A 16,390-nucleotide genomic window follows, 5' to 3' on the forward strand; every position below is an offset into this window, starting at 1 on the left:
TTTTAATCTAACAGAATATTTCCTAATTATCTCATATTTTCAATCAGTAGATGTTCATTTTGTAAATGATATTACTAAATAGATTTAAATCACAATATGCCATCATATGTGCAGGTGTGCAGCATGCCCTAAAAATGTTAGTTTTAGTTTTTTAAGGTTCATTTTAGTTTTAGTTAACAACTACAGCTACAACAAAAAAATCAAATACTCAGAGTGGCCAGTCTGGAGAAGGTCATCCATTTTTGTTTAATTTTATTAGAAAATATCCACACACCATAAAAATTACATGTACAAAACTATAAGATTTGAAATTGCTTTATGTACACATACAAAAGATAAAGCCCAAAGAAAAAAGTAAGAGGAATACAGGAAGGGGAAAAGTGAAGACAATGTGTTTTTATTTTTTTGGGTGGGGCGTGGGATGTGTTGCTTCTGGAATAGGTCAAAAGTTTTGAGGTTCTCCATCTAGTTCCTGGTCTTCTACCGATCTGCAGGGAGCTGTAATCATGACGATAATCATTATGGAATGGCTGGGAGTGCAATTCCATGCACAGATATGAATAATGCATATCCGTGATGCCGTATATATCACATATCCCTTTTTCACAAACCAGAGTCAAAGCACGAAAATGGTAAGGAGATGCTAGTAACAAGCTCCTGGAATATTCTGATGATTAATATAAAGGGATATCTGCCAGACACATGAAGATGGAACTCCTCACAGATAGAACATTAGGTGAGATGTGGCCTGTTATCGCTCATGCCGTGTGCACGTAAATGCACTCCACTGTGGTAATAATGAAAGAGATAATGGAGATGTGCAAGGCCTAGATGACAACAGCTGAGCTATTAGCAATGTAAGTTGTGCAGTAATATACAGTCATACAGCATTTTTCTTCACATTAAACTATTCTGATTTGTAGTGCAGAACTCTTTTAGAACTCTTGTAAACTTATTCTGTGATGAAGGTTAAGGTTGATGATGTTTCGGATAAAAATCTTGGATGATATCAATAATGACTCATGATTTGGAACCCTGCTACTTGGCTTGTTTTCTCTTAACCATTAATTTGTCTTTCTGGACTTCAGACATGCGGCTTTCCTTCTGGTCACTGGGTCTGAAAGACAAAAAGAGAAAGAAATTAGTTTGGAATATAGACCCAGAATTGTTTTAAAATTTCAAATATACGAGGGTTTAAAATGACTTGTCCTACTTATTTCCTCACCACAAGACACGCTTTGTTACCACCTGATATGCACAGCAGCCATACTTTTAGCCTAAAGCTAAAGGAAATGTGCCTTTTATCTGAATAACAGCTGTTCTTATTGTGTCAGGGGCAACATATCTGAAATGTGTTTTTGTTTGTGTATAAAAAGATTTTTTCTAAAAGGCCACAGGGATTTGACCACTTTTTATTTTTCATTTCTTCTGTCAGTTACATCTCTGCGGATTAGATCAAGCCAAATCCACAGACGATTACACTTCAAATTGAAGAGAGCTCTTAAAAGAGGTATTTCCTGTGCAGCCCCAGTGAGAACACATCTGCATCCCGCATGGGTTGGTTGTGCCTTGTTCCCATAAAAAGAGACAAACTAGCAACTAGGTTAGTGTTAATACAATCACCACAAACTAGACAGCTTTGTCACTTTCAGTGCTCTAGAGCACATGGAAAATCAAGTGTTTGACGTGATAACAATGATAAACCTCAACTTTGTGCAGTCAACTTATCACGTACAGCTGTTAAACCTGCAAAATAGTTATTTAATATTAATGTGCGTTTCAAAAGCCCCTAATCTGACAACAGCTACAAAATTACTTAATGGGGCCTCATAATCCCCTGTTTAAACAGAATGAATATGTGCGCAATACAGTATTAAATGACTATAGATTTATTGAGAAAATGTGAACAAAGGCATCATACTCTTTGTAAAACTGGCCTCATTAGTACTGTAATGTTAGCATGCTAAAATGATTACAGTAGTGGTCACACTGTAAGTATTCCATGTGGGGGAACCTGGTGCTCATTGATTGGAGTGTAGGAAAGAGACGATTTAATGGTGATGCTTAAAAATAAATACATAAATAAATATGGAAAAGGGGTGACCGACTGGACCGGTGGTTGGTGTGTGTAACACATGGGTGACAATGCCACAAGCAACGAGCAACAGGTTAGACACCTAATAAGTTACTGTGCACACCAATAGGGCCATATTGTGCTCTTTGTGAACACCTGAAAGACTCACCCTCCAACACCATCCACACCTATCCTTCCTAAGACAAGCACAAGAAATCAATCTAACGATGGGAGTTTCTCTTCTGCCTGCATGAGCAAATTATTTTCTTCTAAAAGATAAATGCAAGGGTTCTAACTTAAAGTCTGTCTAGTTGATAGATGTGCAAATGCTTTTTATACCACCGAATTCCTGCCACAACAGCCTGGCAAATGTGCGTGTGCGTAGCCTCGGTGACACCTCCTGCTGCAGGAACAACTGCAAAGATGTGTTTTAATCATTTTGCAGGTATTCATAAGCCCGGTTGCCCCGATAACTCCCCATCAACGTCTTTATCAGGTGTATAACAGTTTTCTAGTATGTAACATTAGATTTTCAAACATGGGTGCTCGTTAGCATCACAGATGGTCTCTTGTTTTTTTTTTATTGTCACTCTGCATTCAGACAAACACATTGCATGCATTATCCTGACTACTGTGTTTAAATGCTTGAAATGAAAGTTGAATTATCAACTATAGGTGACGAAGTTAATTAATGTCACACTGTATTAAAATGTATTGAATTTCTAATTTCTGTGAGTATAGTCATAGAAAAGCAATTAATCTGCATTCGCTATACTTTATCTTACTCTATGTACTAGAGCAATTACAGCCATGCAGAATTTCATTTATCGGGAAGAAAAATGCAAAGCTGTAGCTAATTACATGGAAATTGATCAAGGTGTTTTATGTTTTGAGTTGCCATTTTGTAACCTTCTGAAAAGCACTAACATATTAGTTTGTTTCTGTCCCCGACCCACTCCCCCCAAATGCATCCTGAAGGTGCACCATACATCAAACAGAGCTGTGGCCTGCTGATGAAATACAGGTACAGCTTTTGTGCGTTACTAGAGGGCGGGAGGGAGAGAGCGAGAGAAGATTCTTTTTATACACAGGACATATATAATTATATGTTCTATATCAAGTAATCAAGTAATGCTGAGCAGCAAATTTGCAGCATTCAATTATCGTTTTCCTTTTTCCAGCTACTGCTATTATAGGGATTGTCTCTCTCTCACTCGTGCTCTCTCTCTCTCTCATGTGCATACACGTTCCTCTGATGAAACACAGTTGACTTTTACAAGTCCGTGTATCACTAAATGTCAGCCAGTTTCACTTGCTATCATGTTTGATTTTTAACATGGCTATAAATATAATCACTGCTCCCACATGCGAATCACAGGCTCTCAGTGCCAATTAACGATTATTCGGCTGTCCTGAGTGCAGCGTTGTGCTGTATACGGCAGATAAAAACAAAACAAAAAAATGCCCACTGCCAACAAATCCATCCAGCAGATTTAAATAGTGTTGTCGATAAATGGTGAAACTCTGCCACGATTGCTGAGCGCTACAGTAATATTTATAAGCGGGGACCAGGTGAAGGTAAAATTACTGCTTTGCTTATTTTTAGCTCTGAAATTCATATTCCAAAAATCACTTGGTTTGATGTGATTGTGGTGGTAGGCTGTCGACACAAATTGACAGCAATGCTTTTAAATGGCTGATTATGCTACTGACCTTCACAAACGGACACTGGAGCATTTAGAGCAATCTCTTTTGCATAACAAATCCTGCTGGTGCTCAGATGTTGCATGAAAACCCCCCACACAAAACAAGAAAAACAATGGCTTTTAACATTCTGCAGCCCAGTCCTAAAAATGATTTTAGTACTGAACGTGGCCCAGAAAGATTAATTTTGTTATCTGAGGAATAGTTTACTACTCACAGACCTTGCTCCCAGGAATACAACAGGCTAAAATGCAAAAGTTTTGAACTGAATGACGCATGCACCAGTTAGCTGCGATATTAAAATGAACACAGGACCTCTGGGTATGTCCCGTGGTGTCTCATAGAGTGCTGGCAGTAGATCTTTCAGGTTCTGTGAGTTTGAAGGTGGGGCCATGGATTAGGCTTGTTCTGTCTAGCACATCTGGCATATGCTTAGAGCGGGCTCCTATTTTAAGCCATTTCTGAACAGGAACATTGTCCTGCATGTGTCATGGAATTATTGGTAAAAAAAAAAAACTGAATAGTTGTTATATTCAATGAAGGACCTCTTCTTGGCATCACCTTAATATATTTGTAAATGTAAAAATTTCATTTTCTATACTATTAAAAACTTGCATCTCTTTTGGTTTAATTGATGAAGAGATGGTCTAGGAAACTGCAGGGCACGGCATGTAAAACCAGAGGTCAGGATGATACGGGCAACTGGCCAAACGGGCAGTTAGCCAAGCTAAGAGAAATGATGAACCAACCAATGCTGACGCTGGCCTGACAGCAGCCACTAGTGGGAATATGTATTTAGGTGGTCAGCTATATTCAAATGTTCTCATGAATGAAATGTCTGGTGAATGCCCTGAATTATTAAACTTATCTATTTTTTCAGAATTTGGTACAAATGTTGACTTAGACTCAAGAAAGAAATAATTAGGCGCTGTCAGTTAAAGATCAAGGTCAACGTGACACATCTGTCTCGTTCTTGCAAATCTCTCAGGAACACAGAGAGGAAATGTTATCACATCTGGCACATTTACCTTCACTTTGACTCACGGGTGAACAGATCAGAATTGGGAAGTCAGAGTGAGAAAACACATTTTAATGATTTTTCATTTTCTATTCGAAAAGGACAAAGACCAAGTCAACACTCTAATTTTCTGCAAGAACACATTTGTTTACCATTATTTGTTGGGAACAGAGGGGGTGGATTGTGACCATAAGTCAAAGCTGTTCAGATGTTTGGTGTCAACTTATTGCATTTTGCTTTAATTTATGTATATCAGTCTGGACAGATGTAAGCTGCAGCTTGACTGGTTGGTGGTGGCATCAGGGAGTAAGTAAGCAGAGAGCAAACTTATTTAGCCTCTGAAGTCTCATCGGACAATACACATCTTTTTTTCATCATTCACTTCTTCATCTAAACATATTCACCAGCTCTGCTAGCAATCTGTGGAGGTCTGGTGTACTTCACTGGGACATATAATTCGATATCTGTATCTTTCTAAGCATGTCTGTCTAACCACCTTAGGTGAATATTAGTAAAAAGACAAATCATCCAAGTTCACAAAAGCTGACTGGTGATTTTCCCTCGGATAACGCACTGTAAATGACTGATGTGCTAAAGTAGAACATTAGTCATCTGTAGTTTCTTTTAACTCTGTGTTGTTAATTACTTTCACCTCTGTGTAATTCCCCTCCTGTCATTCCCTCATCAGCCCTCAGTGTATAAGTAGTCCTGTCTCCCTCTTTGTCTGTCTATGGCAGTTTTTTTTAATATCTGCTTGTTACCCTTTAGAGTTTGTTTATTAGACTTTTTTTTTTAGCCATTTATTCTTGATTTTTGTTGAACCTTTGTATTGTGCATCTGGGTCCTTGCCTCTACACTCCACACACTGTGGCACAATGAGCTTCTGAAAGGAAAAGTGCTGAAGCCAATCTTTCATCCCAATTTATTGACACAGACCTGTGATGTTGCATGTTCTTTCAAAATGTTTATTTTTTTTCCATTTTGGTTACAGTTTTGTCAGATAAGCCCAACTGCTTACTCTCTATTTAACTTCCTGAAAAGAGCTATACTTCTTTCCAGAGCTTTAATCCTTCTATTGAGAAAGAGCTCGTGAATTATGACCAATATGGATTTAGGCATTAAAAATGCTCAAGATTTAAAATTTCTAACCACATTAAACACTTAAATTATTATTAGTTTTACAGTTTAAAATTACAGTTTATCAAATATTATGATTTGTGGAAAGACATCTGATAACACCACTCTCACTTTTGGGATCCTTCAAATATATTCTAGAGCTACTCCAATTCATTGTCACCTGACTGCAGCAGTACTGCCCTTCTCATTATTTAGCACTTCAAATGCAATAAATAATCTCATAAGAATCCAGCGTTTTATATTTTTAATAAAAAAGTGCCATTGTAAAACTCTTGGCTCACAGAACTTAATTATCAAGCTTTCATCCAAGTCCTTGTAAGTGATGAACCTTGGTGACAACCAAAGGTTGATAGGGAAAAATGTGTATTGCTGGAAAGCTGACTTTAGGTGCAAAGAGGTGTGAGAAGATGCACCAAAAATCTATCTAGGGACTGTTTGCAGTCAAATAGGCTTATTCCATTCACACTACAGGCGACCAAAGCAATCTGGGAGTGACCAAAACAATAATTTGCAAATTACTCCTTCTACAACTTCTTGATGCCACCAACTAGGTTGCTGGCTATCTATTAGTTGGGTGACTGAGGTCAGGGAATATCCATTTTCCTCTAGCTGCTGGAGGTTGCCAAGGGGCTGTTGACCAAGCTCTGGAGATGTGTGATTGGGGGAAAAGTTATAAGATATATATTTAATTTTTTGGAGTATGACGTTAAAACCCTTGGTACTTATTAACTGTTTATGTATCTCTCCACTTCCACATGCCTTGATTTTACATATTTGATAGCAATGTGAACCATTCACCTAAAATATCTTTAAAAAAAGGGGGGGAATTCATTGTATTAGATTATTCTGTTATTATATGTTACCTTATATATATGTAATCAAAGTAGTTGAATTAGAATACTGCTGTAGATCATATTATACCCTTTAATATAGAGTGTGTGAGCTGTATGTAGTTTAGTTCTCGTTATACTTTTGAGTTAAAAGAACATATTCACTTATTAGTTTATTAGACAAGTGTGCATCACTCTGTATCCTTGATCTGCTGTGAATGTGTTACATGCTTAATTGTTGAATCATGAAGAGAAGATTGTAAGCAGGAGACTCTGTGTCTAAGACAGGGGAGATAGACAGACCACATTCCATACCCCCACCTTACAGAAAGCAGAGAAACAACTGCCGAGGTCATAACTTAGGCGCTGTAACAGAGAAAGAATGTGATGTTTTGGCTTTTACGACTAGATGGGGGCCACTAGAGACTATAAAAAGCTGAGCAACCCGTCACCATTTTGAGACTTGCTGTGACCCTCTTGAGGCATGTCTCCCCATCATGATGGTTCTTATGCTCTTAAGTGTTGAATTGTATGGAAATAAATGATTGTTGATTGAGCATAAATACACCGAGTATTGTCCTTCCTTCAGCCCAAAGATTCAAAGAATTGGGAGATTTCAACAACTTGGTGCCGTGACCCAGATCTTTGGTGTGCTGAGGAGGGGCAGATTTGGCCTTTGGTGAGATCGTGAGGCGAGGTGAACAGAGGACCGGTCCAAATATAAAAAGGTAAGCACAGCCTGTTGTATTATAAATACCAAATGTGCATATTGGGCTTTCCAAATTAATCTGTTCACTGAGTCACATGTATTTTCACAGTAAATTTGTCGGTGTCTGGTTTTTGGCGCAAGATACTAACAACATAAGTTGAGGCTGAATCCCAGTGTGTTAAATAAACTGCTTCTACCGAGAAACTAATAAGATACTACGTTGAGCTAGTTGCAGCCACTTTACCTTCCACATTTAATTTTGTCTAATACTGGCTTCTGTAGCAATAATACATTAGAATTTCTTCTGAAGACGCGGCCATTAGTTCAGTACATTGAAGTCGAGGTTTGAAGTTTGTTTATGGTGTCGGTTACGTCCTGGCTCTTGCCGGCTATGAAATAGAAGTTGATTTAAGGAAAAGCAGATGCTGGCTCACGGTGCAGTTGAACGCTGGCAACGCGAGAGCGAAACACAAACTATATTTTACCCAACACAAAAATATCTCCTCATGGTGCACTTGTGACAGAAAAAACACTGTCCCAATTAAAACTAGGAAAAATAAAGATGAGTGTTTTCTTGGGGGGGGAAACACCTATAATATGCCTCGTACGTTAGTGAAAATGCATGTTATAACATCACACAAAGAATGAAACATGCTCAGAATGTACTCGTTAAAATAGATGCACATATCCACTGCACGTGACATGACGTTTCCATAGGAATATCTCGTCTTGCTGAATGTGTGTCCACGTGTTCACACATTTGTTCATCTGTGCACATCATCTGCCTTGCAACAAGATCTTTCATTTGCCATCTAGAAGAGGCATCATACAATAAACACGGTTAAAAATAAACATGCATTGTGTGTATGCATTGTCATCTGTGATTCATACTATCATTTTTTTTCTTTCTGAGTAACCAAAGACACCCTTATAGCACAATACAGCTGTATCTCAATAGACACTGCATAATCCTCCACACATCCCACTTGCTGTTCTCCTGTCTTCTGTGTATTCTTTCTCCTTTCGTTCTCCTCCTATTTCACTCCTGCCCATCGCCGTCACGTCCTCTCTTCTCTCCTCTTCTTTTTCAAACTGTTTTTCTCCTTTCTGCTCTACAAAATCTTCATTTACGTAGCTTCTTATCATCCTCAGATTCTCCTTCTCATTTCACTCTTCTACCTAACAGTCCAGTTCAACAAGCCTTACTGGTAGGATAAAATCGTGCCTGAAGCACTTGTGTATACCAGAACACCACATTAGCCTATAGTGGAAAAGCATGCATGGATATTTTGAATTATCTCACGGAGCCCGCATTAGGACATGCTCTTGTAGGATTCTCTACTTATATCATTATGGATCAGACACCACAGTAGTACACACACACACACACACACAGACACACACTCCATGCTCACAGCGTAGACATTTTGTGTATTAATTTTGTGTATTTTCCTTTTCTAATATCTTGAACAGCTGTTTTTAGATATGTAAGTGTAACTGACAGAGACCTCATTCACTTGTACAAATAAATCAAATATAATAATTTTGATGATGATGATTTTCTACCATTTTTGACATGCTTAAACTGATCAATATGCCTTTTTTTCACATAGAGATTATAATTAATGCACAAAAATAGGATCTTAGCATGCTATAATGACCTGAGCTTAACTTTAAACATAAAATAATGTCTTTCATTTGCAGAAACCGTCATTCACTTTAACAACTTACAGAATGGAAGGTAAAAAAAATGGCCATCGTTTTTATTAGTGAAGATAATGTTTTTTTCTTTGTTTCTTCCCCCAGCTGAACGATCTTGTCGTGGAAGGGATAAGCACTATATTCATGTAGGATGATAAACCAAACTGAGGTCATTAACATTAAACGTTAAGGATTATGTGAACCCCTGTCACATGAGAAAAAACAATGTCATAAATCAGTTTGACACGTCAGTTAACGAATTACATAAATTTGTTATCAATCATGTTGCATTATGTAAAAATGCAAAAGACCAACCAATGCACTTTTGAGATAATGCTGTGCAGTCTGAAGAGGTCATTACAAAAATCAATCACTTTGTGTTTAATAACAGCGTGCTAATTGTTAATTATTATGATCAGAGCTGAGTTTGCTAGTGTCAGTGTTGCTAGTGTGCAACATTTGGCTTTTCACAAAAGCCGGAATGACATCAATACCCTTTATGTCATTGCAACAATTACAATGGAATGAATCAATTTCTGTAGTTCATCACACACTAACAAGTTGGCAAAGATTTAATGTGAATGTACAAAATAAAAAGAGCTTCAGCCAAAGGCGCTAAAGGCTAGTTGGAAGATAAAAGAAGAGAAATGTTCGCTTATCAGTTTTGTCTTGTTTCTCTCTCTCTCTCTCTGCGGACAATCATCAGCATCAATAGTCAGAGGAGATGCTTACGGGTGTAAACAATTTGTGATATCTAAACCACTTCTGCAATCACACTTTCACATAGAAAGTGAGTTCACATAGATGCACACAGACAATTACTACGGTCATAGGTATATAAAAACTGTTAACTGTGATTGAAGTACTCTTAACAGCCACTTTGGTTCTTGTGTTTGTGTGCCAGACCAAGAACACTGACTGATTGATTCATTGCTGGTGCCATTACTGAATGAACAATGAAGGTGTCTGTGTCACTTTGTAATTGAAATGCAAATTTAAGCTGGAGACACCATCATTACTGGTTGTCCCTGCAACATCTCATAACCATCACTTACCAGAAGAAAATAACATCTTTGTTGTGCTGCCCAGTCAAAACACAGCAGAAATCACACATTTCCTGTTACATTTCCTTTAACGTTATATACAGGAGTAATTACATGTCTGTAACATTTTAAAAATTTCTCTTGTTTTTATTTTACTTACTGAATCCTGTGTTCAAACTGCAACTACATTTAGTTTCTGATGTAAATAAACTTAAACTGGACTAAGTAATTACTGTAGGAACCCCCCCCCCCCAAAAAAAAAAGCACAAGCACGTTCTTAGAAAACCATAGAAAAAACGTCAACACTTTCTCATATTCTTAATTTATTCTTAACTTTCCTATTGTTTCTATTGTTCGCATCTTATTCCCCAACTCATATCAGATCCCTTGTTACCTCATTTTAAGAGAAAAAGCTACTTATAGTTACTTATAATAGGAAAAAAGTCTTATTTTGATTAAGCTGGCAAGTCTATGGATGGCCATTTAACATTTTATGTGTATTTATTGCACTGTTTCCCCACAATCAAGCCAATTTCTCTCCATTTTTTATGATATTTATGATATCAAGAGCTATCCCTCACAGTGAGCTAATTTCCCTACATAAACACCACTGCAAAAGCAACTAATCAGTTTGTGCTCTGCACAGAACTGCTGTTAAAGAAAATTATTGTTTGTTAAACGCAAAGGTAAATGCTCTCAAATTATGAGAGGAAATAATTCTGTTTGTATTTCATGGCAATTACACCACGGCCTTAAATTGCCTATTTTTTTGTGTAAACACAATAATTGGATCAGTTAAATTAAGACTAGTTGATAAAATGCTCTTTGTAGAATTATGAATCTCTTATAAGCAAGTTATTAAAGCAGTGTTTCCATCTGTGGCAAACAGAGAACAGTACATCTACTATTTGATTAAAATTCATTTGAAACAGTGTGGGTGCCATTGACACTACATGGCAGGGGGAAAGCCAAATTATGTGGAGAAAGATATACTTTCAATGAGCTAAAGCTGCATGACCATTCTAATCTCTGCTGTTTTTCATTTAAAGCCATTTAAGATAAAAGGGGCACTTTCTTTGTGCCTTTTTATCTTTTGTAGATTTCTGTCAAATAAAGATCAACATCGCTTTATGAAGTCTGGAACAAGATTTCTAAAACGACAACAACAAACAAATATTGTTGTGATTACCTCTAATAAGAGGATAAATTCAATCTATAAGTGAAGATCTCTTTTTAGGCTGAGCGCTGGATAAGTTCTGAAGCTTCAGACATCAGCTTCTGTGCTGACTAAGCAGATATTATTGACCCCCCTATCCTCCCATACAGGCAAAGACCATCCCCGGGGCTGTGCTGTTCACTCATAACCATATCCTCCTGCAGCATATTATATTCTCCACCAGTATTCAATCACAGGCTCAGGCGGGAAGGGAAAAAGTGATCTGATGGACAGAGGGAGTGATATGTATGAGATAAGGAGTGACTCAGACAGTAAAAGACCAAGAGACAAACAGGATGGGGAAGCATTTCCTGTCGCCTGTTGTGATATTGCCATAGGAGAGTATTAGGAAAGCAGATCGTTTAGCTAGGATAGCTCTCTAATTGTCTAGGTGACAGCAATTAGATAGGCACTCATTAAAGCATTGCCCTCATTAGGTTACAGACTACTCACTACAGGAGGAGACACTGTAGAATCTAAGTGTGTCTTAAACTCAGGGGCAGGACTGTGGATGGCCAAGGTGACTACTGGTGGCCTACCATATGTCACGCTAATTAATGAGCCTGGATCTTTGGGCTCAAGAACTTCTCATTTGGCTCCCACTTTGGCTAGGTTAATAAGCTAATTAGCAGATTACTCACCTGTTTAAGGGAGCGAGGAAAGATGTAAGGGAGGTTGGTAAGGGTTCATCAGGTCCTCACCTGTCCAGTGGAAAGCAGAAGACATAGAGGCCAGAGCTGCAGAATACACACACTAGACCCAAACCAGTCCTTGGTAATCTGGTACAGTTTAATCAGTATCAGAACTCTGATCACTGTACAGTTCTAGTTAAGGTCCTGTTGGGTCCAGGTTTTTCAATTCAGTTCAAGTTTTACTATGTACTGTTTTTTCCAAGGGTAACATTTTTATTAAAAAAAAATCAGGGTCTGGTGAGTTAATGTCCATCTCCAGTTCAGCCCAGGAACAGTTTTGCTTGGTTCAATTTAATTGAATTATTTTATTCCACAGGGATAAACACTGACGAGCGCCTTGAGCCAAGAAAGCTGTATATGTTCATGCCCAAAACAGACCCCTCCAGAAGCTTTTTTAAACTCTTTTTTTACCTGTTTATGCAGTCTATTGCATTGTATTCCTAGGCTGAATGTGATTGTCTATGCATTCATCTTGCTTGCTCACTGTTCGGCCTTTTCTGTCCATGCATGTCGAAGTCTTTGTCCATTCTTATGTTGAAACATCCATATGCCCCTTTATACGTCTCCGCTTCAACACTGGTGCAGAGGCTATAAAGTAAAAACAAATCTCCTTCATGAAAACTGATTGGTATGTCACACTGCCAGCCAGATCTTGCACCAGCTGGCCAATCAGCAACCAAGCAGACACCAGGCCTTGACACAGTTGTCCAATCCAGAAATGAGAACCAGGAGAAGCACTCGAATGTAAACTGAAGACTACAGGTCTATAACCCTGTGATATTCATGGCGACAAATTAATGGGTACAGTGAACAGGAGATACAGGAACATAAGCTATAGGGCCTTTATTCTTCAGGTGGTTTCACCAGCTTTTCCCAGTGGGCAGCATCCAGTCTTCACACAACAACATCAGGGCTCTAAGAGAAAAGAAGATTGAAAACAAGGTTTGAAAATAGAACCGTGGGTATACAGTGTTAAGATTTGGAAAAAGCAAATTACTATCAGAACAAGAGCAGGTATAAAAATGGGTATCTAGAACCAGCAGATCTTTTTTTTTTTTAGCTGCCTTAACTTAAAAGTTTAAGAAAAAAAAACTACTGATAAAAATTTCTGACAGTAACTCCTAGGGTAAAACACACATAAACTACTTTTATAGGTAGTGAAGGTTCAAATGTTATGTTGTTGCTGTCTTTGTTTTAAAATCACACCTGGCTTAGAGCCAGACATTTGAAAAGGACAAGGCTCCAAATCATGTTTGGATCAGTTTAGTGTTTCTAAAGGTTAAAGGATGCAATGTCTTCATATCAAAATGGCCCTTAAGAACAAATATGTACACATTAGTATTAAAAGCGTGTAGCTTGTGTTCTTTTGTATCTTAAGGTGCAACTGCTATTTGTCGAGAGATATAATAAATGCCCACGTAAGGAGGGTTTGCTGACAAGAAAAAGCAAAGATGAGCAATAGCTGGGAGAGTGATGAGGTTGTACTTGTTGTGGCAGTATGTTGCTGCAGGTGTTATTTGTAATGTGTCTGTTTGTCGGGAGAGCATTTCTTAACTGTATCTGTCAGCAAGAATATTTCATAACAGCATTTATGTACAGCCAGTGCTTATTGTGTCGGTTTAATAATGAAGAACAGTCTTTTTAATGCCTCGGACTGTATTCATCCATCACAACCACTGCATATCTCCACAGTTTTCTCCTCCATCATTCTGCACTCCACTCACCTCTTCTCCTCCATCACTCTTTGAGAGGAAAAGGTAGTATATGATGATCATAAAACAGTATGAGGGGTGAAACACAACCAGACAGACAGAGGTGTTATAAATTTAAAACAGAAAAGAAAGGAGACGTAATAATGGATAGAAGCAGTTTCAGCAAAACAGCAGCCAGGAGAAACAAGATGAAAGGAATGTCGGGAAGAAAGGAAGAAGGGAGCATAAAGTAAGAAAGACAACTACTTATTTATCCTGAGAATCACTCTATAGTTATACAGTACAATGCAAAAGTCTTAAGCCACCCATTATTTCTTTATATTTTGCTTCCAAGTACCCAGACTTTCTTGTAATTTTTGAATGTGGTCTTGAGCAATAATTCTCCAGGCTTTCTGGAGGCGATTCAAACTTTTTCTTTGAACATTGCCCTTTTTCCCTCTCATTTTCAGTCCAGTGCCTATATTTTACCATTTTCAGAGGACTTAACACTGACCTATAAAACATTCAAACACAAAAAGGCATCTAACTAAAGGGATGAACCGGTGTTGTGTCTACACATAACAGAAAACTTAGCAAAGTGAAAACTGGTGGAATTGGTGGAACCTATAAAAAATGCCAAAGATTGCACATGTTGACATGCATAAAATAGTATTTTTGTGCTAACAAGATGATTATGTACAGCAGATTAACAGCATCTAGAAGTCATATCTTTATGAAAAAGAAAATCCAACAATGATCCAACACACGCCCTGATAAAATGCATCTTGCTATGTAGCTGATCCATCTACTATGAAGCCTCTTAGAAATGGTCTCAGTGGACGGGTGATTGTCACGAAGCCATACTTACGGAAGAGAAGCAAAGAGAAAAGGCTTAAGTATGCCAAATTATACACCAAAACCAGGAAAAACACAAAAATCTTTCCAAATGTTCCCTGTTTACGCCAAACAACTACTGTTGTACTGCTGTCTGGGTAGAGACCATCAGCCATATCGTTCTGCAAATCTTGATTCTGTAGAAGACTGCCTATAGTTCTTAACTGCTGACAGGATGAGAAATTGTCTTCTTTTGGCGTTCTCTTTCTGGGACAGCCACTTTGCATCCTGTCTCTGAAATCACCAGTTCTATGGAACTTGCCCTTCAATTGGGGGATTTACCTAGGGCTCACTCCAAATAAAGCTGCAACTTGGTTTTGTGGAACATTAGCTTGAAGTTTTACAGTTGACCTATAGCATGGGCCCTATCCAGATTAGTCAAATATAGTATGCTAGGAGCAGATTCCATACTGTTGTAGCAGGGTCCATGCTCACAAGTGCTGGTAATCAGACACCAATAAGCCATCTGGGGCACCAGAAGCTCAAGACAAGAGTCAGTAGCAGAATACACTGTTTGGCATTGTCAGAGAAGATCTGGCAAGTTTTCATGGGTGCAACACACAAACTCAACTCTCCTGATCAACCCGCAAATGCATTTTCCTTACAAATGTCCCATCATTTAGGGGAAATACACAGGCTTTCAAGTGATTAAGATTAATGCCAAGAACGGTTGTTACAACAAATAATTTCCTTACTTTTCATAAACTAAGGGAAGTAAAGTTCATTAAATAATAAGGGATGACTCAAGATTTGTGCACATTCCCATAGCTGTCAACAATTAACCGATTATAACTAATAATTTCTCAGAATTGTTGAAATAGAATAAAAAAACGAAACAACCAAAAATGTGGTATAACTTTACTCAACAAGATTTTTCAAGTAACTGGCAAGTTTGTCCAGTAGCCAGAAATGTAGAGCATTTTCAGTTTACTTCCACACAGGTCTTTGAAAAGCAGCAGAATTTCAAAAATGATAAACAGTAAACAAAACGTGCTTACTTTAAAAATGATAATTAAGTAAAACACTATTTAAATTAAATGTGCCCTAATCGTCAGGGGCACATTTATTCGCACTAATCAGTCATCTAAGGGACTAACTATAGGTAACTATAGGTATTTTTATGATTTTAAGATGCTATTTTCAGTCATTATAATACAGCAGAGGCAGGAATTTCAAGGATACATCTCTCAAATGTCAGTACTCAAAATCACTAGATAATGAAACACAATTGTGGTTGCTGTTATTTAGCTGCAGTTGCTAAAGGGTCAGATTGCAGCATGCTGCAAAGACGTGAGGCTGCAGTAGGGAAAGACAAGTTAGGAATAATGACACAGGTAAGAGAAATGAAGAAACTGCTTGCTACAGGAGAAAACAAAAACCAGGGAGTGCTAAAATTTAAAGTGGCAGTCATTACTCTGTGTGTTGTAGTGGCGCAATCTCTTTGAGAGGCTGAGAGACCTTCAGATGTTAAAGTCCCTCCATTCCACACTACGAGGCCGCCTGTCGTCTGCTGCTGGAGGCGTCCAAGAGTCAGACAGAGAGAGGGGGAGAGAAATGGAGAATGAAACGGAGAATGAAACGGAGCCAAAAACAGCGAATGAGTTAAAGGACACAGAGAGAAAGAGGAAGCAGAGGAAAAACACTGATATAGATACAGCTAAACAGCAAAAGAAATAAAAAA

General features: G+C 38.0%; 1 protein-coding gene across 1 annotated transcript in view; it reads right to left on the bottom strand.

Annotated features, from left to right (window-relative positions):
• Positions 1-216: 216 nt before the first annotated feature.
• LOC146693939 (leucine-rich repeat and fibronectin type III domain-containing protein 1-like protein) overlaps positions 217-16,390 on the bottom strand; it is a 194,875-nt gene continuing 178,701 nt past the window's right edge. Inside the window, exons 10-11 of the mRNA XM_085429951.1 lie at positions 12,074-13,039; positions 217-1,117 (exon numbers count right to left, since the gene is read on the bottom strand). Of these exons, the coding sequence (XP_085286077.1) occupies positions 13,032-13,039 (8 nt within the window). The 3' untranslated portion in view covers positions 217-1,117; positions 12,074-13,031. The remainder of the gene's footprint in view (positions 1,118-12,073; positions 13,040-16,390) is intronic.

This window comes from Copadichromis virginalis, linkage group LG14, assembly GCF_057382275.1.
Source record: "Copadichromis virginalis isolate Kocher_CV1m ecotype Utaka linkage group LG14, C_Virginalis_male_GT1.1, whole genome shotgun sequence".
Lineage (NCBI taxonomy): Eukaryota > Metazoa > Chordata > Actinopteri > Cichliformes > Cichlidae > Copadichromis > Copadichromis virginalis.